Raw genomic sequence first — 27,789 nt, 5'->3', positions numbered from 1 at the left:
TGATACTCGTTACAGATGCATTGTCCCTGGTACTAGTTACAGGTGCATTGTCCCTGGTACTAGTTACAGGTGCATTGTCCCCAGTAGTAGTTACAGGTGGATTATCTCTGGTACTAGTTACAGGTGCATTGTCCCTGATACTAACAGGTGCACTGTCCCTGATACTAGTTACAGGTGCATTATCTTTGGTACTAGTTACAGGTGCATTGTCTCTGGTATTAGTTACAGGTGCATTATCTCTGGTACGAGTTACAGGTGCATTGTCCCTGGTACTAGTTACAGGTGCATTATCTCTGGTACTAGGTACAGGTGCATTATCTCTGGTACTAGTTACGGGTGCATTATCTCTGGTACTAGTTACGGGTGCATTGTCCCCGGTATTAGTTACAGGTGCATTATTTCTGGTACTAGTTACAGGTGCATTATCTCTGGTACTAGTTACAGGTGCATTGTCTCTGGTACTAGTTACAGGTGCATTATCTCTGGTACTAGTTACGGGTGCATTATCTCTGGTATTAGTTACGGGTGCATTGTCCCCGGTATTAGTTACAGGTGCATTATCCCTGGTACTAGTTACAGGTGCATTGTCCTTGGTACTATTTACAGGTGCATTGTCCTTGGTACTAGTTACAGGTGCATTATCTCCGGTACTAGTTACAGGTGCATTGTCCCCGGTATTAGTTACAGGTGCATTGTCCCCGGTACTAGTTACAGGTGCATTATCTCTGGTACTAGGTACAGGTGCATTACCTTTGGTACTAGTTACAGGTGCATTGTCTCTGGTACTAGTTACAGGTGCATTATCTCTGGTACTAGGTACAGGTGCATTATCTCTGGTACTAGTTACAGGTGCATTATCTCTGGTATTAGTTACAGGTGCATTTTCCCTGGTATTAGTTACAGGTGCATTATCTCCGGTACTAGTTACAGGTGCATTATCTCTGGTACGAGTTACAGGTGCATTATCTCTGGTACTAGTTACAGGTGCATTGTCCCCGGTACTAGTTACTGTTAATGTCTATGCCTGTCTCCAGCTGGCGGTCCTCCTACCCCCATCCACCAGGGCTGAAGCCCTGTGGTCACGCTGGCTCCTTCTCTGCTCTATTTCCCCCACTGACTCAGTTCACAAACCTTGTAGATTTTTCTTTAAAATATTCCTTACATTTGTCCTCTGCCCACATTGACGTTAAGGCCAAGGCTGGGGTAGCCCTCTTCGGGCCCCTCCCTTTCCAGCCAAGACGGGTTTGCAAAGGATGCTCTCCTCCTGTCCTTCCCCACAACCGTTCCCTGCGCCTGTTTCACAAACTGAACATCTTTTCTCCAGCCGGGGGGCCCCCAAGACCTGGCACCACACGGCATGGCCTGGTTTTGTCCACTTGCTGAGACCTCGTCTTGGCTCTGAGTAGACCAGCCACCTCGATGTCCTTTGAACGAGGTGTCCACGTGCCCTCCACGCCTCCTGCTTCCCTGTGACTTTTCGTGCCCTGCTCAGCCTTCGAGCTCAAAGTCCATCCTTCTGCAGGTCCTGACTGGAGTCAAGGCCCCCTCCCACTTCCCTGTGGCTCTCTGCCTCTCCCAGGCTCCCCCCGCTGCCCGACACCCACCCTCCCGACGTCGCGGCCGCGCGTTCTGCTGTCTGCAGTGCCCTTCCTGCGGCCTCTGCTGGGCACAGCTTTCTCAGCTCACCTGGGGCGACTCAGCACGTGATCTGCTTTCCGTGTGGCACATTCACAGCCTCCCAGAAGGGCGGAGGGTGCAGCGGAGGCCTGGTGGCCACGGGCTGAGTCTCCCTCTCCTCCACCGGGCCGGGGACCTCACAGGATTCTGGTTCCCCGCAGAGGAAACCCGGGGGATTGAGTTATGATGTGGGTACGATGGTGTGGGCAGAAGCGGACGCCATGCGCATTTGAACTTGAAGACGTCAACCTCAAGGGGAAGCGCTGGAGCGTTTCAGGAACTGGTGACCCTCCCTCCCCCGTCCTTACTCTTATTCTCTCTGCTGGGGTTGCCAGAACATAAATAATCTGGTTCTCCTTGTGCTTGTGTTATCTCTCAGCCAGCGCCTTTCTGAGCTCACAGACCAATCAGATTCGCTCACCGCTGGCCCACCTTACACATGCTTCTCCAATAAAAGAGAGTATAAAATTAAGAATGAAAAAAGAAAACAGCTGAGCTAGGAAACTGTTTAAATTACTTATTTTAAGAAAAAATATCTTTGTGTCTAATGTATCTGCCAAGTGAAGTTATTTATAAGATACTACCCTAATGGCCAAAAATAATTAAAGCAGCTCAGAACTTAGTACAATTTGCCCTGACTTTGGGTTTTTTTGTGTTTTTTTTTTTTTGGCCGCTCTGCACGGCATGTGGGATCTTAGTTCCCTGACCAGGGATCGAACCCACGCCCCCTGCAGTGGAAGTGCAGAGTCTTACCCACTGGAGAAGTCCCTTTACTTTTGTTTTTATATACCATTTTTCTGCAGGCTGTGTTGGATTTTGAGTCACAGAAACGTCGTGCACTTTGATTCACCCATTCTGTGATTAAACTAGAAAAGTTTCTTAAACTTTACAAAAAGGTTTTTAAATAAATGAACGTTCAGTCCTATATGCAGTTCTGATATTATTAAAACTTATTTATGCTCTGATATAGTTAATGAAGTATTGTGTAGATTATAATAATGTTTCACATGTTTATCACGTGTACCAGCTTTGAACGCTAAAAGAAAGAGCATATATTTTGGTGATTTTTATAATGAATACATTGGTCGCCAATCTTTTGAGGGAAAAGTAATTTAAATCTTTTAAGGAACACATGAAGTTGGTAAGTTGTGTTCTACCTCTCAGAATGTGGGGTCAGAACTGTTCATGAAAACGTCAATTAGTGTATTTATGGCCCTCGGCACAGAACTAAGCATGCAATGAGCATTAACTGTTGAATTAACGCATCGACAGTTTAGATCACTTTAATACAGAGCCCAACACATGCAGTAGATCTTAAGTAAATAGAACAATCATCATGGAATCCTTTTGTAACATATGCACTGAAGAGTGACTGAACTAGGACTCTGACTTGGAATTTTGGCTGTAAGTTGTCACAGATAATTTAATGTAGAGTTATAGCTATATTGTTGTAGTTGTAATGGTCTGTTGCTGAAAGAACGTTTAGTCAATCATATTTCTATATATTAGCAATGAACAGTTAAAAAACCCCAAATTTAAAAGCACCACCATATATAATAGCATCAGAGAAACAAAATATTAGTTATAAACTTAGCAAAGCATGTATAGGATCTTTATGCTAAAAACTAGAAAATGCTGGTGGAAGAAAATCAAAGAAGACTTAAGTGGAGAGACATACTATCTTCATGTGTCACAAGACCATGAATAGTACAGATGGCAGTTCTTCCCAAACTGATCTACAGATGTAATGCTCCACCACTCAGAATCCTAGCAGGATTTTGTTTAGATATAGAAAAACTAACCTTGAAACTATATGTAACCAAAATAGCCAAACAACTGTGAAAAAGAAGAATAAAATCAGAGGAACCGCATCACTTGATTTAAAGATTTCCTACGTAGCTATAGGCAGTGTCGTACTGGAGAAGGTGTAGATAGATAGTTCAGTGGAACACAGTAGAGTCCAAAAGTAGACCCACACAAATAGGACCAGGTGATTTTTGACAAAGGTGCAAAGACAACTCAATGGAGAAAGCATAGTCTTCTCAACATATGGTATTGGAACCACTGGACATCCAATATCCAAAAACATGAACCTCAATCCAAAGTCACACCCTATACAAAAATTAACCCCAAATGGATCATGGATCTCTATCTACACTGTAAAAGTACGGAGTTTTAGAAGAAAACAGGAGAAAATAGAAGAAAACCTTCATGACGTGAGGGTAGCCAATAAATTTATAGACCTGACACCAAAAGCATGATCCATAAAAGAAACAAAATTGATAAACTGAACCTGATCAATATTTAAAACCTTTGTTTTGCAAAAGACAGTTTAAGAGAATGAAAAGACAGACTACAGATGGAGAAAATATTTCCAATCATATATATGACAAAAGACTTGAAACCACAAGTCCTTCTTGTAAAGAACTCTCAAAAACCAATGGTAAAAAAACAAACCACCAGGTTAAAAAATTGGACAAAACACTTGACTAAACACTTGACTGCAGAGGATGAGCAGAATGCAAATAAGCACATGAAAAGATGCCCAGCATCATTAGCTATTAGTAAGATGCAAATCAAAATCATCAGGAGACACCACTGCACCCCTATTAGAATGGCTAAAATAAAGGACACTGACAATACTAAGTGCTGACTAGGATGCAGTGCAACTGGAACTCTCATGCTTTGCTGGTGGGAATGCAAAATGGTACCCTCACTCTGGAAAACAATTTGACAGTTATTATAAAGCTAACCATGTATCAATACTTACTATATGGCCCAGCAATCCCACTTCCTGCTTTGAATGATAAAAGAAAAACTACATATTTTTGGATGAGATTTTTGTAATGAATATATTGGTCTCCAACCTTTTGATGGAAATAATTTGAATCTTGAATGAAAACTTATGATCACACAAAAACCTCTACATGAATGTTTATAGCAGCTCAAGTCGTAATCACCAACTCTGTAAACAACCCAAATGTTCGTCACTGAGTAAAGGGATCAACAGACTGTGGTATGTCCATGCAACAGAATACTATGCAGTAGTAAAAAGGAGCAACAACTCAGAGGCATCTCCAAGGCATTGTACTGAGTGAAAGAAGCCATTCCAAAAAGACTTCATACAGTATGATCTCATACACGTGACTTTCTTCAAAAGAGTACACTACAGGGAGGGTGACCAGAGCAGTGGCTGTCAGGGGTCAGGAATGGGGAAGGGAAGGGTGTGGTGTGAAGTGGGAGGGAGGTTTTGGGGTGATGTACCCTTACTGTGGTGGCAGCCACGTGAAACTACATGTGTGTTAAAATTCACAGATGTGTACACCAGAAACAACCCAATTTTATGTATGTTAATTTATAAAATAAGTCCATTTAACACGATCTATCATTATTTGTCCCAAGGTTGGTGATGGCAACATTACGTCGTTCCGTGAATTTCCTGGTTGGAGATCTCCGCATAGGTGAGTCTGGCCTTCTCCCTACATCCATCTTATGTCTCCAGGTCTCCAGCTAGATTTTAAGTTTTTGGAGGAAAAAAGAAAAACTTCTACTTGATTCCCCAAAGCTTCTGGCAGTTTGGTTCAGCAAACAGAAGTGGACAAAGGAACAAAGAAACCCTCTTTCTACTGGGGCCTCCTGGAAAGAGCAAGCCTCTGGGGGGCTCTGGTCCTGACACAAAAACCCCTGCGAACCGAGCACGCCAAGCGCTGGGGCTTCTGTTTCCCCACGTGTAAAAGCACGGGGTTGAAACCGAGACTCGCTGAGAGAGTTTTTAGCTCTCAGCTTCTACTAAGGGGCCACCTCTGAGTAGCAGGCAAGGAAGGAAAGGTAATTCTGCCGCTGGTTTATGTATTAGGGCGTTTCCTAAGACTCTAGGGCTGCTGCTTAATCTGTTTATTTATGTATCACTAAAAAGTTCTGTGGTGAGCACAGGAAGAAGAGCTAAGAAACGCGCCTCGGTTGCCATGGTGATGACACCTTTACACAGTGGCAGGGGAGGGGAGTGCTGTATCTGTCACCCTTAATTTTTTTTTTATTGTGGTAAAACATACGTAACGTGAAATCTACCACTTTGCCGTCGTTAAGTGCACAGCTCAGTGGCCGTAAGTATATTCACAATGTTGTGTATCCATTACACCGTCTGCCCCCAGGACTTTTCCATCTTCCCAAACTGAGACTGTACCCAGTAGACCCACACTCCCCATCCGCTGCTGCGGCCCCTGGAAAGCCCCATCCTACTCTCTCTATGAATCTGACGGCTCAGGGGACCCCATACAAGTGGAATCACACAGTGTCTGTCCGGAGGCAACTGGCTTCTTTCACTGGTGTAATGTCCTCAGGGTTCAGCCATGCTGTAGCTTGGGTCAGAATTTCCTTCCTGTTAAGGCCAGGCCATATCCCGCGTCGCCTGTGTAAGCCACATTTTGTTCACCCTTTCATCCACTGATGGACACTTGGGTTGTTTCCACCCTTTGGCTCTTGTGTTTAGTCACCTGCTCTGACTCGGACCCTGTGATGCTGATGTGGTCTGGCCTCCGACAGGTGGCTGAGGGGATTCAGGCTCCCAGCTTCCTCCCCACAGTCTGAAGAGCATCCTTTATTCTTTGAAGGAACATGGCGGGGGGGGGGGGTGGAGCGGGTTGTGACTCTGAGGCCATATTGAAGGCCAGCCTGCGCTGAGGAAAGGGATCCACACCCAACTTGAGGGGCGCCGGGCGGGGAGGCTCCGGCCATGCAGGACATCTCTGCTGTCAATGCTCAGTTCACGGTCAGAGACAAAGGGCCAGCCTTTGTCTCCCGGGCAGCGGTGGGAGCCCCTGGCAGGAGTGGCAGGGTACTTAAAAACAGTGGCTTTTGGCTTATTTGTTATATTTCACAATTTATAGGGAGTGGGTACTTATTTCCATGCCTCACTGTAAACAAGGGGGTCCGTTTCTGTCCTGGAGGAAACAGTCTGGGGAGGGAACGGGCCGCAGGGGAAGGGGGATGACGGCGGGGCCGTCTGGGTGCGAAGGTGACCCCGGTGGGGGGAGGACGGGGCGCGGGTCCTCCTCCCTCCACCCCTGTGTCCCCAGCCTCTGCCCCCAGAGCCTGGGACACACAAGTTTCCCTTTAAGGAGCCCCCTGGACTCAGCTCCCTAACTCAGGAAGGGTTCGTGATTCTCCAATGCAGCCCTTCTTATCTGTGTGCAGAAAGGATAGAAGAACCAGAATTGTTCACATTTTACAGTTATTTGCCAGGAATGGTGTCTCTTTGTCCATGTCTATCCTGATCCAAGTAGCTCATCTATTTGTAAGTGATTAAAAGGCAAAGGAGGAATTCGAAGGTCAGTCCTCCCGGAAAATCAGAACCGGACACCCCGAAGCTGGGGTGGGGCGGGTAGCAGTCGCCCCTCTCAGTGTGAGCAATCAGAAAAGGAAACGGGGCCGGAGACAGGGCCCCCGCCCCACGTGCCGGTCTAAACCTGAGGTTAGGACGTTAACATGCTATCTCCAAAATACGTGGAGCTGAATATTTGGGACAAGTGAAGTTAGAAAATTAGTCCAGTTTTTTAAAAATGAAAACTCAAGTTGTTTAGAAAAATAGTGCTTATTACATAGGGATTTCAAATAACAAGAAGTTTGTAGAAGAAATCCTACCTGTTAGGGGTGACTTGGTTCACACTCTGATGAACCACATGGAGACCTGGCTGTCTGCACATGTGAACACGTGAGTCGTGTAGGGGCCTCGGCACATGATCACAGCACGCGCAGGGTTACGTGGCACTGATGTGTTACTCTTTTTTGGCATCGTGATTAACAAAACAACAATAAACTTCTTGGTGGCAAATAAAATAACATTATGCTAAAAAATTTAAACACTACTGGAGGAAAGCCATGGGATAAAGGACAACCATTTCATGGATTTTTAACATAAACTGCTTTTTCCATTAGCCTGTTTCATTGTACTGGTTTTGAAAAATTGTGATTCATTTTCCCTCCACTTGTGATAATGTCCTTCACCAGCAGGGGGCGCTCGTGCACTTGGCTTCCCGGCTGCTTTCCAGTCCCGTCTCCAGATAACGGGAAGGATTTTATAACTGTTTTTCCAACTTGCTGGAGAGCTGTGAGTCCTTAAACTTGCAAGTAATAACGGGGGATTAGTTTTTGCCTGACACATCTGAAGATCAGTGGTCATCAGATTGGGTGAAGATTCACTCCCTTGACTAGCGGCTGTCTTACGAAAACGGGGATGAGGTATTTGCCAGCATCATCATTTGCATTTGCATCTGATTAGAAACAAATGGATAGAGTCAGTCCCTCTCAGAAGAAAACGCTGCCTCTTGAAAAAATTAGTATTCACTGTGCCTGGGGTTTTGTGCTTAGAGGGGAAAAAAAGAGTTCTAGCGCTTGCTTTATTTCTTGTCTGTGAGAGGAATTTAAACTCTTTCCTGAATCCACCATCAGAATTCCAATGATGGAAATCAGAGTGAATCCATGGCTCTGGGACGTTTCCCCCCTCTGCGTCCACCCCTCCCGGGCTCTGCACCTGAGAGGCACCTGTGTGCTCCCTGTTGGACCCTATGAGCCCAGGCGGTCTCCCCTCTCTCTGCCCAGGCTTTAGTTTGCTTGCCTCTCTCCTCCAGATGAATGACATTGGATGAGTGCAAAGGAGGGACCAGGAGAATAACATCATTAGATACACAAGCGTAAGGAAAAGCATCTGAGGACCGTCCAGGTGTAGACGCATGGCTTATAGTAGCTACACAGGAGACTATGAGCCTGTTACAGGACCAGCTCTCTCCCTGGTACTTTAAAACCCGGTGTGACGATTTGAGGTTCATTACAAGATGAGAACATCTTTTAAATATCATAACTGTGTTCTGGCTTCCCTCAGATCACAGGCATTAACAGGAAGCATGTTCTCTTCCTGCGCTGTTACTCTGTCTTACTGTGTGCTAGTTTGGGAGAAACTGGTCCTTCAAAGACAATGTGTGTCTGATAACTAGTGTTGCTAATACCTGCTCCGTCTTTTCTATGTGATGTGAACAGACATGAGGTCTGTGTGGAGCTGCTATTTGGAAACTGCTGCCCTTTTTAAACTTGAAGTCGAGCATTTTCACGGAGGTGACTGACGCAGGTGCCCTCATGCCAGGACACCTCAACCCACCATCCGTCGGGGTCTGTGGCTACGGGTACCTCCGAGGTGCCCCAGGTCTGGCCCATCAGCAAACTCCTAACCCTGTGAAGGGAAACCTGAGGCGGCCAAGGCCCTGTGCAGCCCGCCTCACTCAGTGAGAGGTCCTGGTGCTGTGTCAGAATGACACAGCCGGAGTGGCCTCTCTGTGGATCTGTCTCGAATATATCCGGGTGGTCATATCCAGTGGCTAAAAGCACTGACCATTTTCTTACTGGTACTTTCTTAGTCAAGTCAATCATACAAGTTCCAGGAACGCACGTTTCTCCCTGTGTCCCTGGAAGGATCCAATATAAAAAAAGGAGCAAAGAAAGTGGCTCTACTTGCTTTGAAAACACGGGGTGGACACATGATTATTTTCACCCCAGCTGGTCACAGACCAGAAATGTTGCTCTGTGTGGCCACCTCTTTTTGCAGATGTGGAAGTGGATACTCAGAGGGGTTAAGTGAAGAGCCTGTGGTCTCCTTTCGGCCCCAGCTCCATGTTTTAATCTGCTGCGTCATCCGAGATTCCTGTGGATTCCACGTGCATGAGAAGGAATGTCCCAAACCGAACCCTAGCAGCAGGTGGAGAAATCACGGGCCAGCCACGTGACCAAAGGGAAGGGAGAAGAACTTTTTCCAAGTTTGCAGACTTACCTCCTGTTAAGCTGTGAAGGCGTGATGCGCTAGAAACAAAAATGTGCTCAGATATAAGAAAAACAAATTAGTGTCTCTCGGTGGCATCAATCAGAGATGTCGGTTAATATCTAGAGAACTGGGAAAGCTGTAATCACTGCTCTACTAGAAAACGAGTTCCTACTTATCTTGGTAAATACTGGTGACTGGATACGACAAATGTGCGGCACGTCTAGTGAGAGAGATGAGATTTTTCAGGTTCATTGTTATTGGGAAGGATGCAGTTCTACGTAATTAAAACGGGCTCGATCAGCTCCCACTTTCAATGGAAAAGTTATGCCTCAATCCAAGTGGACTGTACTGTCTGCAACGTTCTATTTTGTTCATGTGGTTAAAAGCATCCAACTAACCAGCCATCCAACGAGCAAACGTCTTTGATACTTAATCCTTCAATTTACACGTTGAACACGACAGAATTGTGCACATATCCGCCACGTGGCGTTAAGGATACACGCCTTTAGTAGATGGTTTCACCAGTGGTCCAGAGACACGGGGAGCAGAGGAACTTGCGTTCTCCTTTTTTCCGCCAGAGCAATCTTTGATTTCGTGGCACCCTCAAGAGACCCGGATCCAGGCAGCTCAGCGGTTCATCTCTTTAACCTGTTTGGAACCACAGACCCTAACGGTGTCGCTGTTTCTCTGAACTGCCGACAATAAGGGAGAACAGCAGAGTAAGACTTGGGATCAGTAAAATGATTTTTTTCCTTGTGAAAGTGGTAAGGAAACCAAATGTGCTTCTTGCGTATTGTTTTCTTTACATTTAAGAACCACGACACGTAGTTCACTGTGAAACAGATATACTTTTTCTGCCCTTTTCCTCTTGCTTCACACTTCTTTCGATGGTCTATAAAAATCCTTCACCGCCCTCAGAAATCTTGTTGCGGTGATTTGTCCTCCTTAAGGACTTACTGAAAGAGGCAGCAGCATATCTTGTGCTGAATGACTCTTATCCGTGGCTGCCCTGTCTGGCTGCCCTTCTAGCCCTTTGGAAGGACGGGTTGTGGCAGCTTTATGCCCCTGTGGCGACTGGCCCAGGTGCTGAGCTAGTTGCCAGTAAAGTAAGTACTCTGGACTAGAGCATGTGACCCAAAGGTCACAGGCCTGTGGAAGACATGACACATCTGGCTGGAAACTCTTCGAGCTATGAGTCTCCCCCTTTCAGAGCCGGTCTTGATGAACACGGCATGTTTTAATCCCCACACCCTGACCGCACGGTGCTCTCTGGCCGTTCCCAGAAATCACTGGATCACGAGGTTATCTTGGGCCTTCTGGGCATGCTCCTAGTTTTGTGTATATATGTTTTTCAGAGGAAGCAATTGCTCCATTTCTGGTCAAACAGCTTCTAATACGCCTCAAGAGAGAGCATTAGATTTTTTCTGGCAAGGTCAAGGCGTTTAGATTTTGCAATCTGGAGAGAATTCTTTTCTGTCTGAATGACCTACGCAGTTTTGCCCTACGTTTTTGCCCTTGGCAAGGTTAAGAATATGTTTGTTCCTGAATCATTGACTCGAAGGAGTTTAATTAAAGCCGTGGGTTTTTTCTTTCTTTAGAGAAAGCCATGCAGTATCAGCAGCGGGCTTTTCTCAGTTACGGGAGAGATTCACAGGCAGACCTTCATTGAGGTGGAGATTTTCGGTGACCTGCTGCCTGTTCTGATGACACGTTTCTTCTCAGATACTGGCATGTGAGAAGGCTGGCGGGGCGCGGTCTGTGCGGAGGTGTGGGTCATCCCTGGTCCTCCGCTCAGCTGGGGCTGTTGCCTGGCCCGTGGTTAGAGGGGCCGGTTTCCAAGCTGGAGAGTTGACCCTCTTAGCAGCCTGTGAAGCCGAAGGCAGCGGGCTGCGGGCAGCACGGCGGCTTCTGGTTTCCTCTGTGATGTTTCACCGGAAACGAGGAAACCGAAGCCCCCGGCCTCCTCTGCACCGATGGCTTTGCCTCCACGGGACAGCCGTCCAAAGATCGGGGTCAGAGGCCTCCTGGCAAGGACAGAACGAAACCTGGGATGTGGTCATGAGGTCACCCTGGACACTGGCACACAGGAAGTCAGTGTCACATGTCACAGCCGGCGCGTCCGCTCCTTCAGTGAGCGTGTGGTGGCTGCGTGGCCCCCGAGGGGGGTTAAACTCGGGCGGGGCTCTGAGGCCTGGCCTCCACTGTCACCCCGGTGAGCGGGCCAGGATGGTGGAACAGGAGGCAGTGCAGTGGACAAGGGCCCGGCCAGAGCTGGGAGCTGCGGCCACGTCGGCGAGGACGCCGCAGACCGTTGTGTTCTCCACCCACAGCTCCGTCTTCTCGTCCAGACAGGATGCGCGGCTGCCCCTGGGCCGTCCCGCCAGGGACATGAGGCTCCCTCTGCGGTGCCCAGGCCACCCTCCCTTGTCCCATAAGGCAGCTCCTCCCTCCTCGTCTCGGGCAGCCCTGGAGAGCTCACAGCCGGAGGCCTGGGCTCGTCGTCCCCGCAGGGAAGGCTCACCGCTATTTCCCGAACTCAGGGCGCCTGGGCTGGTGCCGAGAGCGACGCTCTTGAACGTGGGTTTGGAGGCCTCCCGTGTCTCCTTCCAAAACGGCGGGAGGACAGGTTAGATGTCGGCCTTAACCGCTCCGACTGTTTTCCTTGCTCCCAGGCACCCACTTTTAAAGGCCTCAATGTGTCTGAAGTACGCAGAAGACTTCCCAGCGTTAACATCAAACAGCTCAGCAGAGGCGTAAGCCCGGACGCCTCGGCTTGGAATTCAGGAGTCTCCTCGCGCAGAGCGACAGCAAGTGCTTTAAGGGATGCGGAGTCCGGAAGATTATTTTGGAAGAAAAGCCAAGTTGCAACAGTCTTTCCTGCAAGTGAAGGCTGCAGGCCCGGGCGCAGCTGCACTGGGGGGCAGCCCGTCAGGGGTGGGGGGAGTAGACCATGGTTCCCCAGGAGGGGCCCGGCCCCACGACCGCCAGTCGGCCTCCGCCCAGGTGGGCAGGGTCCCACTCGCTCTGCTCTGGGTCCCCATGGCCAGACCTCCAGGACCCATCAAAGCCACCCAGCTCTGGTCAGAGCCATTTGCTTGGGCATCATGAAGAAATCTATTGAGAAAACCTGACGACTAAATACGAGGGAAGCCTCTGGAAGGCCTTCCATGTGAGTGATGCCTGGGGTCTGGGGGCTGTGCTTCCCGGGAGCAGAACAAGAGCCCACGAGCCTAAGGCACGGAGTCACCCTGAGCACCTCGGGGTTGGCGGGGCTGGGCTTACGGCAGGTCCCTGGAGACTTGAGGAAATAACCATGGAGTCTCAGTCTTCAGAGAGATGTTTGCAGTCGCCGACTCTGACCCCTTTGCTTTCTGGGTGAGGAAGCTGAGGCCTGAGAGCAGGAACCCAGGAGCTGACGGCCAGAGCTGGGGCAGCCTCGCAGGGTCCCTGCGGGAAGCAGGCCTGACGCGCCCTCGATGCGCCGGCAGCTTCCGGATGTTTCTCTCCATCAGCACGGGGGCCCGGGGCGTCGGCAGGACAGACGGTTATTTCTGACGTTGGTGTGCTTTTCAGGCCAGGAAAGGAGGCTCAAAGCAGACACACGGAGGCTGGGCAGTGGACTCAGACCTCCCACGCGTGTTTCCATCCTTACCCTGTGCTTGTCCAGGTGCTAAGAGTCCGACTCCTTACCCCCCGAGCATCCTGGGGACAGTTGGTTGGGGGATCACAGCGGGCAGGGCGGCTCTGGACGAACCCCTGGGCACCTCCCGGGCCGGGCATCCAGGCAGTGTCCTCTCCAGGCCGCGAGGACCGGTTCCCGGGGTTTGTGGGATGCAGGCAGAGGGGCTTAAGGAAGCCAGTGAGAGCAGCTGACAGGCGTGGGAACAGGGGCTTTCCCCTCTGTTCTTCCTGCATCTCCAGGGCCCAGACGTGCAGGTGTGGGTGGGACGGGGTTTACTCGGGCGAGGCACTTGCTCCGCGCTCCCCGCCCTGGGCACCTTTCCAGCTCCTTCCATCCGCAGGCGCCAGGCGCTCTGGGTCGTGCAGTTTCCAGAGGCCCAGCCGTGCGGAGCCAGGGTGACATGATGGAGAAACCAGAGGAAAGGCTCTGCCTGTCTCCCCACGGAGCTGTCTTCCCTGTTGTATATTTGCTCCTTGATTCTGCCTTGGAATTCGTGCTTTCCCAGCTTGCTTTTGGGTATCAAATATTATTTCATGCGTGGCCTCGGGCTTCCCGTCTTCCATGGTCCTCTTCCAGCCCTCAAGGTCAGCCCTGTGTCAGAATCAAGAGAAGTGTTCAGGCTCCTGGAATCAAGGGATTCCTCACAGGGGACCCAGTCCTGGAAGCGCAGCCACAGTGCTGAGCCCACTTGTTCCTTGACGTGTAGTAGGTGGGGCTCTCCCACCCTTCCTGGTGTGTTTGTTCGGAGAGACAGACAGACAGAGAGAAGGAGGTCCGGGTGCAGGACGCCAGCCTGACATCGCTCACCGACTTTAAGTTTCTGAACCACAGGGGAAGAAGGAGGAAGCTTTCGGTCCCGCGCCGCCCGGTGGCCCTGCACCGCCATCCCAGCCCCTGCGTCAGCCCCCCGGCCGCGGCCTCACCCCGCGGCTCCTGCCCCCCCCGCAAGCCCACTCCACGTGCCCTTTGTCGTATTTTCAAACCACTTCGTGCCACCTGGCCCTTCGGTGCTCTCCTGTGTCCGGGGCCGTTAACACTCCGAGAAACATAAGCTCGCTCTGGAAATACTGAAGAATGCAGCGTGCCGGAGGAAGACACAGTGAACAGACAGCAAAGGCAAAGGCCGCGGACGCCCGGCCCCCATGCTGCGTCCCTGGGGCTGCTGTGTGGACCTCGTGCATTTCTGGCCAGTTGTGTACGTGCGGGCACAGAGGTCTGTCTGGGATGAAGCTGTGGAGGGTGGGGCTGCGGCCCTTCTTCCACCAACAGAGAAGAATCGTTCTGCTGTAAGTTTCCTGACATCCCCAAATGCCAAAGCCCTGGCCTCTGGCCCTCCCCGCCCTGCACTGCATCTGGGATTTCTGGCAATGTCTCTGCCTCTTGGTGGAGCAGGCCTGCTTTCTGACGGCGACGTGTCCCATGGAGGAGAGGACGGGGGTCCCAGTGGCTTCGGGCACAAGGAGCACGTGGGTCCCCGCCTGCGTGCCCGCATCCCCGCTGCCAGAAAACAGGGAGCGTCCGCCCCAGCTCTCCGCACTCGGCCTGGGAGCCCAGGGCCCCCCAGAAGGCCTCTGGGGCCCAGCCCTGGCTTCCTCGAGGCTGAGTCTGGACCAGGCAAGGCCCGAGGGCCCCAGAGGTCGTGTGCCTCCAGGGGCACGGGGCCCTCTCGACCTCCCCGGGGATGGGGCTGTTTGCTTTGAGGAGCCACCGAGGGGCCCTCTGCGCCGGTGAGCACGATGGTCACAACTGAAACGCGATTCCCGTGAAACCCGGGCTCGGCGGCAGCACCCCTCTAGCCCCACTGCAGCTGTCACCTGGAGATGCGCCCCTGCCCACCCGAGGGGGCTTGACGGCAAGTCCCTCCCGGCAGCCAGCGGCCCCGGCACCGCTCCCGTGGTTGGGTCCTACGACGGGCTCGGGCCCTGGGCTCTGCGGCCGCTCTGCCAGCCTCCCCCGGACCGACGTCCGGGAGCCAACCCTTTACGTCGTATGGATCCGCTCCTCCCCTGGGACCAGCCGGTCCCGCAGGCCCCTGTGGTCACACCGTCCGGTGCGGGGCAGAGGGCTCCGCGGTGGGTCTCAGCTGCGGGCACAGCTCCCGGCTGCCTGGGTCCCGCTCCCCTGGCCCCCTCTGCTTCGTTTGAAGAGGAAGATCCCCAAGCAGGTCTCCTGGGGCCCCATCCTCACCCTCGGGGCTCAGTCAGAACTAGCTTTCCTGTCGCGTGCCACGTGGTTTCAACCTCCTGCGCTTTCCCGAGGTTGGTAAGGCCGGTCGATGCCCGGGCACAGCGCCTGCTGGGTTCCCAGAGCAGAGGTCCGGGCGGGTCTGTGTCCCCCCACGAGCTGAGTCTGACCCGGGCTGATCGCGCGCCTCCCCCGGGGTCGCCCCAGCCCGCCGTCCACGTGGCTGTCCCTACGGTCCCTACGAGCTCCGAGGGGCAGCCGGGAAGGAGGTCCTCCCCCGGGGAAACCCAGCTGGGCTGGCGCCTGGAAGAGCTCACTCACCTCGTACTCGACGGGCGCTCCGTGTCCGCTAGGGGCCGGTTTTCGGAGGAGACGGGACCACAGGCGGGTCAAGGCCATGGGTGCCGGCCACCTTGGGGGCCAGGCTCGCTCCAGGAGCTTGTCCTCACCCTGGTCCCACCTCCGTCTGGGCGGGACCCCCAGTCGAGGCCGCGCATCCCTCGCGAGGACCCCCCCTTCCGTCTTTAAACATTTTCCTTTGCTCGCTTCCCCTCAGGAGCTGCCCTGCTCGGTCTGACAAACGCGACTTTCCAAGACTCCCGTCGGGGGGAGCGAGGCCCTGGCAGCGCCTGCACCGTCCCCGCGGTATGGCCGCGGCCGCCGGGCGGAGCCGTCTTACCTGGTGCACGTTGCACAGCCCGGGCGGGCTGCGGGCATGAGGGGGCAGAGGGTTCCCGCTCTGCTTGAGCCACGGGACCTGCCAGAGGGACAGAGCGGCCACTGAGTCCATGTCCTCCAGCGGGTGAGCTCCTGGCGGCAGGGAGGAGGGCGGGCGAGCGGAGGGTGAAGATTAGAGGATGAGGCACGTGACGGTGATGGAGGATGGACCAGCCAGTGGCCGGGGCTCAGGGGACATGGGGAGGGCAGATATCAGGGGACAGCCCCTGAGGGCTCGGGGGCAGGAGGAGGGACGACAGAGAGAAAGGAGGAAGGAGAAAGGTTTAGGGAACAGTTATTTCCCGGAGTCTATTCTGGGGGCCTATAGCTCATTATGTGACCAAATTTCCTTAAAAATGTTGCCGGCACCAGACATGTACGATTTCCAAGGCCGCTTCATGTGAAGAGCTGAAAGGGCTTTTCTGAGTCTGTAATGGAATAGATTTTACACTCGGGGGGTTTTTATTTTATTTTATTTTTCTTTTAGAGCAAGTGTGTTAGCTTCTGCTCTGGATTTACAAGTAGAAGTCTTTCCTGCTCTGTGCGGTTACCTGTGGCTCTCAGTTGGGTCCCCTCAGTCTGTTCCACAGTAGAAGGGAACCACTTCAAGAGCAACAGAGCGCTCAGAAGGCATCCTAGCCGACCACTTGGAGCTAGGCTTTCTCACGGCCGTTCTTCTTTGCTGTCGGTGGCATTTAGGAGCTTAATAGTAATATTAATAGGGACCTGAAGTTGCTTCATGAGCTGTGAACGAGCCTGAACTCTAGTGTTATAAATCTTCCTGAAGAGTATTTGCTCCTAACTGAGCGTGCTTTCTCTGTTCTATCGGCTACGAGACAGTTTCTGCCGAATCAACCAACGTTGAGGGATGTGGTGGAGAGAATAGTATTACAGGACCAACGTAAGGGGCCTGCAAGAAGTTCCTCTCTTTTGACCTGCCATAGCAAAACGGCAAGAGAGAAAGAGGGAGAGAGAGAGACAGAGACAGAGAGCCTCATAGGGGTCAAGAGGTGAAATCAGTGTAATAGGTTTCAAGGGATGTCTTACATTGGCTACAGATGAAATGGAGTTTTAAAAACCAGGTTAATAGTCGGTTATGCATGGAAATAAGCAGTAGTTATGACACAGGAAAATATTATGCATTCTAGAAATATTACTGTAAAGTGAACACACTAGGGTTTCCAGAGGCAAATCCGTGGTGAGCGTGTACTTAGCTGTGCACCTCACAATCAATTGTCTCCGCTTGGGAGAGGCTATTTCAATACTAGCAAGAAGTACTGGCGACTTTGATGCACGGTATTGGGTACTTAAATAAGACCACTGAGTACTTGCTTAGAAGCACACCTCAGTGGATAAGCCTGTGGATTCTCTGCCTTGATGAGGCCAGGCTGTCCCCACTGAGGGTGAAAACCCTCAAAAATGGCCTGTGGTCCATGCCTACACTTGGTCCAAAGGCAAAGAATTTTCTAGTCCTCTATTTAAGACCACATCCCTTCTTAATGAAGAGGTCAATCTCTCTGCGACATTTTCAGGCAGCTCTGGGGGCTGGTGTTAAGGCCCCTCTACTGCCACCCCGGCTTCCTGGGCGCTGGCCACGCAGCCTGGGGCAGGGATGGCCCACGGCTCTGAGATGGGGTGGCCCCCTGGGCGACAGACTGGCCCACGGATGCCTCCCTGACGGCTTGCCTCTCCTGCGGTGGCAGGAGGACGGAAGACAGCTCTGTCTGTCTGTGTGAGAGCAGAGGAAGGTTCTCCACCTTGCGTCCAGACGTGCTCAGGATCAAAGGGAGAGCATCACCAGCAGAAGGAGTGGGGCACCCGCAGGGCAGGAGGAGAAAAGGCAGGAAGGCCTCTTCTGGAAGCCGCGTGTCACCCTGTCCGCCTACTACTGTTTCTCATGGAGCAGGACGCTTCCCGAGTGCTTAAGAGTGTGGTGATGTCCATAATGGAAAAACTCTAAGATAACCTATCAAACCAGAGTGTGAGAAGAGATTTCTCCAATTCTGGGATGCTAAATCCATACTTAGTGATTTCCACGAGAGATCGAGGGAGTGTTTTCTTGCCCTAATGATGAGATATTCCCTCAGATGTCAAGCTAAGCTCTCCACCAACCGGTAGGAATTGCCTGTGCCTTCTACCAAAAGGAACATCAGCGATGATGGAACGCAACACCATAACATGGAAGTGAGTTTAACAGGAGATGAGTTAGGACAGGGTCTGGTGGCAGGGTACGGGCACAGACGAATGGGAGACAGATCGAAATTAATCCCATGTCTTTGCACTTATTTCTAGTTCACCAGCAACCCCGAACTTACCCTCAATTTCACAAACTACCTGTCATCCTTAAAAGAACCAGCCTGCCTCTACGTTCAGATTCTCCGCTGTTTCTTCTACCCCCTGGTATGTACCCTCCCAGGGAGCCCAGGCGGGGGCCGTCTTTCCTGTGCTCAATCACTCAGTAAATGCTATTGAGGGTCCCATGTCCCAGGCACAGGGGAGAATACAGTCATTTCCCCCAACGTGTACAGGACGGTGCTTTGAGAGAAACAGTAAAAGCCTCAGGCAGAACGAGAACAGTCTGCAGAAGGGTGTGCTCAGGCCCCCAGACTCACCTGTTGTGTCAGAAGGTCATGAAAATACCAGTTACACCGTGTGTAAAGTAGTAAAGGGAGGGTCACCAAAAAAGACAACTTAAAAAAATCACATGCAATTAGTCTGTTAAAATGTTTAATAAATGCATAAAAAGGAAGATATATATAAAAAGCAAAAAGGTCATCACAAAATCAAATCGGAATACAATCACAGAAGGCAATCAGCATTAAATACATCAACATAATCTACAAACGTTTCACTCAGAGGACGCAGCCAAAGGCTGCCAACACAGGGGCGCACCATTCCGATTTCCCTCGCGCCTGGTTAAAGACAGCGGAGGAGTGAGGCCACAGGAGGACACAGCAAAGCGCTGGGAGCCGATCAGTAATGGCTCCCTAACTGATCAGGGGAATGACACGTCAGAAGGAATTCCTGTAGGAAATCTCAACAAGTGTTTGGGCGCAGAAACACATATACCCAGCGTACAGGGATCTTTCTCTAGAAAGACTCTTGGCAAACGGATGTACTGAGCGGCTGGGTCGTGGCCACGTAGACGCACGTTAGCTGAGATCCGTGTTTCGTGCATCGCTGCATCGCGAGTGGACACTCTCGGCTGAAATGAGCGAGTGCAGCTCCGCCGGCCCCGACTTCAGGGCTAGACTCACACGGGGCGGGGCACCCTGCTCAGACACTGCCTGCCGTGTCCTTCCTGTCACCTCCAACTGTCCCCCTCCCCGGGGGGTTACAGAATACATCTCTAACATTAGGGTGCCATGGTAACGGTGAGGAGTTGTTACCGTAGAACTAAAATGTGTTCAGTGAAATTGAAATGCAGTGGAAAAAAAGGCAGGAAACAGGACATTGTGATTAACTTGCAAGACTGCTTAGACCCCGGGGCACTGAATGACAGCAAGCGTTCTTATCCCACACAATCAAGGTTAGAGGCAGGGAGGTCATGCTGCATGCTGACGACAGGATGCTGAGAGCAGCAGGTTGTAAATGCAGCTCTGACTGGAGTCAACGGAGGAAAACAGGGATAACCACCAGCACAGAAACCTGCCGTAAAACACCTGTAGGAAAGCAGACTGATGCGGAGGACGGCGGTACAGGCCTGTCCCCTTGCATCCCTACTGGGGGATGTCCGGGTGTCACATCACTGCGGCCACCCTCGCTATTGCGCAAGCTAACGGGTCACGATGTTGCTGTTAAGCCTCAGGGTACAGCGCTGGCCCCGGAGCGGCGGGTCTGACAGGAGGGTAGGTGGGGCAGCTTAGGGGACCCCCTCCACCCGCTAAAACTGACCAAACGCAGTGGCATCTCCGTCCTGACCACCCGCCCATTCCTCACAGGGCCCCAGGTTCCAGGGACTTGGAAACCTGGTTCTTAAAGGCAACAATCCGCCTTTCTTTCTTCCTGCCACAAAGGCGCGTGGTCTCGTGAATGCACTTTTCATGTACGGCTCTCTCGAAAGTATATGCCGCCTCAAGGAATTTGTGAGCGCTTTGCTCGAATGTCAACTCCCGGCCGCACAGAGGGAGGGTGTGCTGGTGCATTCCCAGGGCAGGGGGCGCTGCCGCCGCTCACCCAGGGGCCACCCCACGTGCCCTCGGAGGAGGGGGGCAGGCGACAAACAGCCCCTGTTCCGGGAGCCAAGGGCTCCCATCAGTTTCACACGCTTCGATCCAAAGGACCTTTCTAGCACCTAATACAAGGAGGGCTCTCCTGATTTATAAACAGAGCAAAGCAAAAATAAGATCAAAACCAAAAAATAAGCCCACACCAATAAACACCGCAGGCTTCTAGGCCATTGCGGGTGTGTCACTGGGTGTAGAGTGTGTTATGCTTACACCTCCAGTGTTTAAAAGTGAACAAAGAATCCACAGTAAGACAGGTGAGCTGAGTAAGGCTGCCAGTAAGGCCCACTGCGCACTTTCAGCAAAGATACTCGACAGGAATGTATCCCTAGCCTGGGTTTGCAATAAGCAACTACGGATACGATTTTGCATTCGAACTCTAATGGATTTCTTTGGCATTAAAGGGCAAGGCTGCTCATTCGAAAATCTTCTTTACTCAACATCCAGTAGTGAACAGAACTGATACTTCAAAAGTTCTAAATCCATTATTTAAACATTGTTTTTATGTTTAAAAATCCTGTGAAAATGTTTTGATTTCTCTGAATCCTTGATAACCTAGCAAGACTAGTTTGTGAAGTGGATGCCTACTTCTGAGGCTGGAATCTTTTCTTTGAAAATGTTGAAGAATATCAGACTTGATGCAGTCAAGGTTGTACTTTTACATAAAGGAAGAAAAACAGGTATGTCTAATATATTCATTTTGAGATGCGGTCACAACAGTCGACATAAACGCTTTCACGATTTGATTTTAACTTAACCCATTACCACCGAAATGAAGCTTGTTTTGCAATATATGCTATATCCAACTGCTTCATCTCTTCTGCACAGTTTAAATCTATTTTTCCTGTTCTTTGGGTTAAGCAGAATAGTTTAAGGTTTCAAAACTGTCGACGCAGCATGCATACGGGGTGCTTTGCATAATAACAAGACTTGATTAGGCAGTCAGGGTCTGGTGTGGTTTGCTAGCCGTGCTTGATAAAGCATCTCGGATGGAAATCGGCATTAGAAATAGGTGAGAGGACCCACATTTCAGGGTGAGGGAAGACTGCCCCCAAGTACAGGACACTGAAGAAACCAATCAGAAAATGAATTCTATAAGCACAAAAGGTACATGGAGTTATTCACAGGAAGTCCTGCCACGTGTCACGTGACAGATCTCAGCTCCCAGCAGGTCCCCGAAAGCTCAGCGCTCCTTTAACACCACACAAAAGGCGCAGCTGACATCTGTGTTTATCTCCAACCATTTCAGGATTGTCACTGATTTTAAGAACTGTAGTTAGAGACTAAAGCAAATTCGAGAAACTCCTGAACTCCCAGTGCCCCAGTGTTGATGATGTTATAGGACCACCATGAAAGGGCCTCTGCTCCACACTCGACTCAAAGCCCCTTACAACTTCCCAAAGGCCTTTCAGAATAAGCACAGGGCACAGCCAGAAGCAAAGCTGCATCTTAGGTGTTTTGTGAGCACACCCAATAAACCAGGGACTTTTTTGAAAAACCTCACTCCTTCCAAAATCACCCAGCTATACAACACTCTAAACTCCAGGTGCCGCGCGTGCCATGTGTTTGCTATCGGAATGCCACTTGGGGATTAGCTTTTCAGTGAAGCAGCAGCCACAGATGATCTCTTCACAATCTAGTCCAGAAGCCACTTTCACAAACCGGACCACAATAGGAGCAGTTTTCTCCTGTGACACATTTTTATCTACAGAACATTTAAATAATGAAACTTCACAAATTCTACATTCAAATGAATGGAATAACAAACTAATACAGTTTTGATTCACAGACGCACTCATTTAATCCCTCACACTCATTTATTTCCCTAAACAACTCAGACAAAAGAGAACGTCTGCTCAAGGCGAATTTAAATTTCGAGTTTGTTCCAAAGTCCTCAATCACATCATTGTTGCAAAGCAACACGAAGCTAGCGGCACTGAGTCCAGGAAAGCGTTGGCAATAGCCCAGTGTGGAGCCCCGAAGCGGGGGCAGCAGAAGCCACGTCAGCCCTAAAGCCCCCAAGCATAAGACACAAAAGACCACAGTGCCCACGTCCACACCACCCTGAGATGTGAATTCAGGACGTTCTCCTTTCCCGGACCACATCCTGACCGCATCCCTGGTGAGCAGGGGAGAGAGGGTGGAAAAATCGAAAGCCGTGACCCAGGCCCCTCCCAGGAACCCGTAAGCATCTCCAGCAAGGACAACACGTTTCCCCAGACAGCACGGAGGCTGTACTCCCTCTAACGGCTGAGTTCACCTGCAGATTCCCTTCCTTTTCCGCTTACACCACCTGGGAGGCACGACCTGCATGCGCCTCTACTCCTCAGAGCTCACCTTGCCTGAGCCCCGCTTCGGTGCACCCCTGTCCGCGCCAAAGAAGCGGCCGAGGGAGTCGAGGATGCCCGTGTCCCTGTGTCTGGGGAGGAAGCCGTGCCTGGCGTGGTCCATGGTGCTTGCCGAGGCCAGGTACTTCGATCTCTGGGAGGGTCTCTTCTGAGCCGCCATCACATCCAGGCCCTCGGGAGCAGCTGCGCTGTCTTCTTGGATGGTCTGGAGCTCGTCTGACTCTGAGGGCCGGTCTTTGAAGGTGTTGTCCTCCCTCCCTGGGGCATCTCGGGAAAAGAGGCGGATCAAATGGGGGCGGCCCCCGGGGTCAGCTGGGTTGGCATCCGGCCAGGCATTCTTTGGGCCCGCTGTGCGCTTGGAGTCTGTCACCGCTGTGTCCTGCAAGGGGGTCCCATTGTTCTGGTCCACATCTGCAAACAACAGTGAGATATGAATACGGCTGTGCAAAGCGGGGCACGGACAATGCTGCTTTCTTCCCGGGCTGGGGAACCGGCCGTCTCCTATCAAATCCACAGGGTGCGCAGGCGCCAGGAGCTCCACGCGGCCCCGGACTGCCTTGGGCAGAGCCCATCCGGCCCGAGCATCCTGGTGGCGGCTCTGTGTCTCAGAGGCCCTGGGAATTGTCTCAGGTGCTCCAGATCCGGCACTGGGCCTTCCCGAGCAAACAGGGCCAGGCACACAATCTCCCCTAGGTGCTGCCACGCCTGCCCTGGGGGGCTCCAGGGTTGCAGGTGCCTTGACGGCACGTTTGTCATCTAAAAGGCTACTGGTGCTTAAGCAAAGCGTGTTGGGAGCACTTATTTGACAAAAGGTATTTTTAGCATTCTTGCTGAAAGTGGAACTGCCCACACCTTTTGCAATTCATGCCTTAAAGAAATGGGGCGTTTAGAACTCTTTAGTACCCAGAGTCCACAAGAGGCCTCTTGCATGAGAGAGCGCTACTTGTTCAGGACACTTTGGTTTGGCTTCTCCTCTGTAGGCAGCAGCAACCAGAAAGTTTAAGTGGAGATGGGGTAGTTCACGTGGCGCACCATCCTCCCTTGGCTTTTTACAAAAATACACAGGATTTCTCTTGAGGATGACAATACCTCCATCTTGCTCTCAGTTACCACGGGTGGGTATAAATGAATGTCATGTAGTTAGGTTCTTCTCCAAAGTTTATTACTTACCTACAGCAAATGTGGCTTTACTCACACTATCCATCCATCAAACTGCCCAGAAATCTATGTACTAGCATTTACCAGCAGCATCCGACCACCCACCCATCCATCCATCCATCCATCCATCCACCCACCCACAATCCACCCATCCATCCACTAACCACCTGTCCATCCACTTATCCACCCGTCTGTCTACTTATCCACCCGTCCATCCATCCTTCCATCCACTTATCCACCCGACCATCTGCTAACCACCCTTCCATCCACTTATCCACCCATCCATCCGCCCACCCAGCCACCCATCCTTACCAAGCACCTAGCAAGTGTCATGTCCCCTGCACTAGGTGAACAAGATGTGGTCGTTGTCGCATGAACACAGATGAAAACGAACGTTATGGGTTGAATAATGTCCCCCCCAAATGGTGTGTCTACATCCTCGTCCCCAGTACCTGTGAACGTGAACTTATTTGAGGGTTAGGTCTTTTGCAGATGTAATCCAGTTACGATGGGGTCTCACTAGAGTAGAGTGGGCCCCGACCCAATGACCAGTGTCCCTGTGAGAAGAGGGGGATTTGGATGCAGACACACACACACAGAGGCCACGTGGCATGGAAGCAGACCGTGGCCTGGTGTGTGTACAAGACAGGGTTGCCGGGAACACGGGGAGGCGGGTGACCCGGGGCAGACCCTCCCCCCGAGTCTTCGGGGAGAGCGCTGCCCTGCCCACACCTGGGAACCGAGAGGGTAGAAATTCCTATTGTTTTCAGCCGCCCAGTTTGCGGTCATTTGTGTGGCTGCCACAGGACACAGGCACAACGCGTAGTTTCATGTTGAGTAACGGTGTGAAAGGAAACAGCAGGGTAAGGGGCATCAGGAAGGCCCCCTGAGGGGACCGCTGGACGACACGGGAGTGTGGGCCAAGGACGGGGCTGGGGGTGGCGGGGTGGCCGGGGGGGGGGGACGGACTTCTGCAGAGAAGGACGCCCAGGACAGGGTCCTCGGGAACGAGCTTGGCCTGTTCCCTGGGGAGAAGCAGGAAGGCCTGGAGCCCGAGCGTGCAAGGCTTAAGGTGCTGAGCGGGAGGGGGGGTAGATGGGGAAGGGGGATGGTGGGGGGAGGGGGCGAGGGGATGGTGGAGGGAAGGGGAGGGGATGGTGGAGGGAAGAGGTGAGAGGAGGAGGATTCAAGACAGGCCAGCCAGACTATGCAGGGCTTCAAGGGCTGAGGCAAAGGGTTTTCTTCGCAGAAAGTGCCCAGAGACAGCCAAGGATTGGGGTGTGGGTGGGACCAGACTTCAAGGGAGGAGAAGGCTCAGCCTGCAGGTGAGCACAGGTGCGGGTGAGTACAGGTGGGAGGGGCTATGGTCAAGGGAGAGGTAGGGCGCAGGGCCAAGGTCATGTCCTTGGGGTGCCAGGAAGGAACGGCACGTGTCTGGGGGATGATTGCAACAGGGTCTTTCCTTTTGTTACATGTATGCGGGGGAGTTTTTATATCTACAACCCCTACTTCCACAAATATATAAATAACAAAACCCGAGGGATTCCACACTCCTTTAACAAAGTCACAGGGGTCAAGAGACTGTCCCGTGGGTGACACTCATCGTGCAGTCAGTATACTGACTTCTGTTTCCAAAGCAGAGTAACTGGCTCCCAACGGGTATCATAAACGTTTGCCGGAGACCAAGTACCAGGCAAACAGCCAGACCCTGTGATCCCGGGGTCTTTTTTCTGCTGCTAAGAGGGTGCACACAGCTCTCAGGTGTGCCTAACGCCGGCCACGCTACAGGCCTTACAAATATGCCACGTCTTTTATGACCACTGGTTACTTGAACACACGAGAACACCAGTATTTATCACATATCCAATCCCTCACTGTATCGCAGCAATGTGAAAAAGCACCATGAAGAATGCTGTGGCCGGCGCAACGCTGTAGATTGTTGCAGGGATGCAATCCTGATTTATAGGTTGCAACAGAAAGAGCCTGATTTTCAAGCTGTGCTTTAGATTCTGTGGCTGACATAAATTAATGCACATGTAAAGGGGAAACAGTCGCTATATTGTACATGATTAAATGCATTAACGAAACACAAGCGCCTTTGAATGCTAATATTTTTACAACAGTTGGCTTTTGTGTCTCTGAATACGGGTGTTTGTGAAGCACAGAGAAGGGCGCTTGTGTCCTGAAAGTAGCTTCTCCCAGGACGCAAGGAGCACAGGGAGAAGCTGAAATCTGTGGGTCTGCAGCATTTTGGGTCGGGACAAGGGCAGCTTCAATTTGTCGATTAATAACAGCTTTAGTCGAGTTAAAGCCCAGGGCAGAGTTCTTTAGACTCTGTCTGGAGCAAAGCCTCTAGTGCACAATGTGGGAGGCACAGGTCTGGCTCTACTGCCCAAACATGCACTTGTAATCCTCTATTACTGTACAAATTCTACAGGAAGTTGCACAAATGTCTTAAAAAACCCCACCTCCATCTAATGGCTAAAATGACCTCAGGAAACTTAGGGAAGTGCACTGGACTTCTGGGGGTGGAGATATTAAATCACGAATTGCTCCCTGGACCGTCTCTAAGGAGCAGAGGACGTCACCGGCTGGAGGGTGGCTTCTGGGGCCTTCAGAGACCCCCCCACAGAGCAGGATGGCGACCTTGGGGCGGTGTTTACTCTTTAGAGCAACTCACAGGTGTCACCACCCGAGGGAGGCTCCAGCCCAAGGTCTCGGCAGCATCACTTGGGCCTGTGGGTCCTCAGCGTCCCACCTGCCCAGAGACAGGGCTTGCAGGGCGTCACCGAGAAGGGCCCTGGAGGCTGAGCTTGACCCCCGTGCTCCGCAGCAAGGGCCCCGAGCCGCCTTTGGTATCTGCGGTCCTGAACGGGGAGGGGCAGCCACGTGCTGGCCTCCGGCACCTCGAGCCCGTTTCAGCAGCACACGCAGGGATCAGGCGTGCTGGGTGCGCCCCAGGGCCACCCCTCCGGTAAACGCAGTGTCCGGTCACAGCCCACAGGGAAAGCTGAGCGCTCGCTGATGCTCTGGGCGTTACCAGCAACCCCGCGAGGCAGGTCGTTTTACCAGCCCTTTTACTCATGTGAGGAAACCGAGGCAGAGAAAAGTGAAACAGGACTCGACGGAGGCGGTGATGTTCATTCTGGGTCCCCAGCTGCCGTCTACGTTCTGCCGACCGCAGACCATCCCCAGCTGGGCGCCCCGCAAGCCTGCGCCAGCCCCTGCTGGCTTGAACTGGCACTAGGTTTTGCCTCTCAGGGTCACATGTAAGTGCAGATGACCGATGGCTAAAACGTTTCTGTTTAACAGAGGGACTGACCGGGAGAGATGGAGGGACATCCTAGAGCGCTCCCATCCTGAGCTAAGAGCCCAGCCTGGGCCCTTCCTGCAAGACACGGCCCTGGAAGCCCCCAGCACTCTGCGGGGCTCCGTTCCCCCCCACCCTGACCTGCACGCATACATCTGCCCACAATTTACTACATCAGCTGCTCTTGGCAGAATATGTTAATGACTGTTAACACCCAAAAAAGCTGAGTTGAGGAAGCCTGAAAATCATTATTTTCTATGATTCCATATCATTTTTGCTATAACCAGAAAACGACACACATCACATACATATTCATATAAGATCATCTCAAATTGTGATGATGAAGTGAATCTTGTTCTATATTTAAATACGACTGTTTTTACCTAGACTGTGTGTCTTATGCTTTTTTCCATCACAGCCATGGAAATCATATTCCATCACCAACTTTCATCAAAACCACATGTATGCGTGCACGCGTGTGTGCCTACAAACGTGAGGACACACACAGATGCCGAGGCGCACCCCAGACCCAGAAAGTCAGAAACCATAGGATGGCCCCCCATTCTGCATTTTTCTTTTTTTTAACAGGCCGGGGTGGAGTGGGCAGTGAGTTATTCATTCTCCCAGTAACTAGGTTTGCCCTTTAACCGAGCAGTGTACGCGGTCAGTGACACCTCCTG

The 27,789-nt window shown here is 51.6% G+C and overlaps 1 protein-coding gene across 5 annotated transcripts in view; it reads right to left on the bottom strand.

Annotated features, from left to right (window-relative positions):
• MBP (myelin basic protein) overlaps positions 1-27,789 on the bottom strand; it is a 112,945-nt gene that overhangs the window by 12,524 nt on the left and 72,632 nt on the right. For 3 of the 5 annotated variants that reach the window (XM_067698814.1, XM_067698813.1, XM_067698812.1), the window contains exon 4: positions 22,631-23,052. In XM_067698814.1, coding sequence (XP_067554915.1) covers positions 22,631-23,052 — 422 coding nt within the window. Of the gene's footprint in view, positions 1-16,029; positions 16,108-22,630; positions 23,053-27,789 lie in introns of all 5 variants that reach the window. The other 2 variants (XM_067698811.1, XM_067698810.1) reach the window with 1 other exon arrangement.

Source organism: Pseudorca crassidens, chromosome 12, assembly GCF_039906515.1.
Source record: "Pseudorca crassidens isolate mPseCra1 chromosome 12, mPseCra1.hap1, whole genome shotgun sequence".
Lineage (NCBI taxonomy): Eukaryota > Metazoa > Chordata > Mammalia > Artiodactyla > Delphinidae > Pseudorca > Pseudorca crassidens.
The sequence above is the reverse complement of the archived record's forward strand: the minus strand, read 5'-3'. Positions and strand labels throughout refer to the sequence as shown.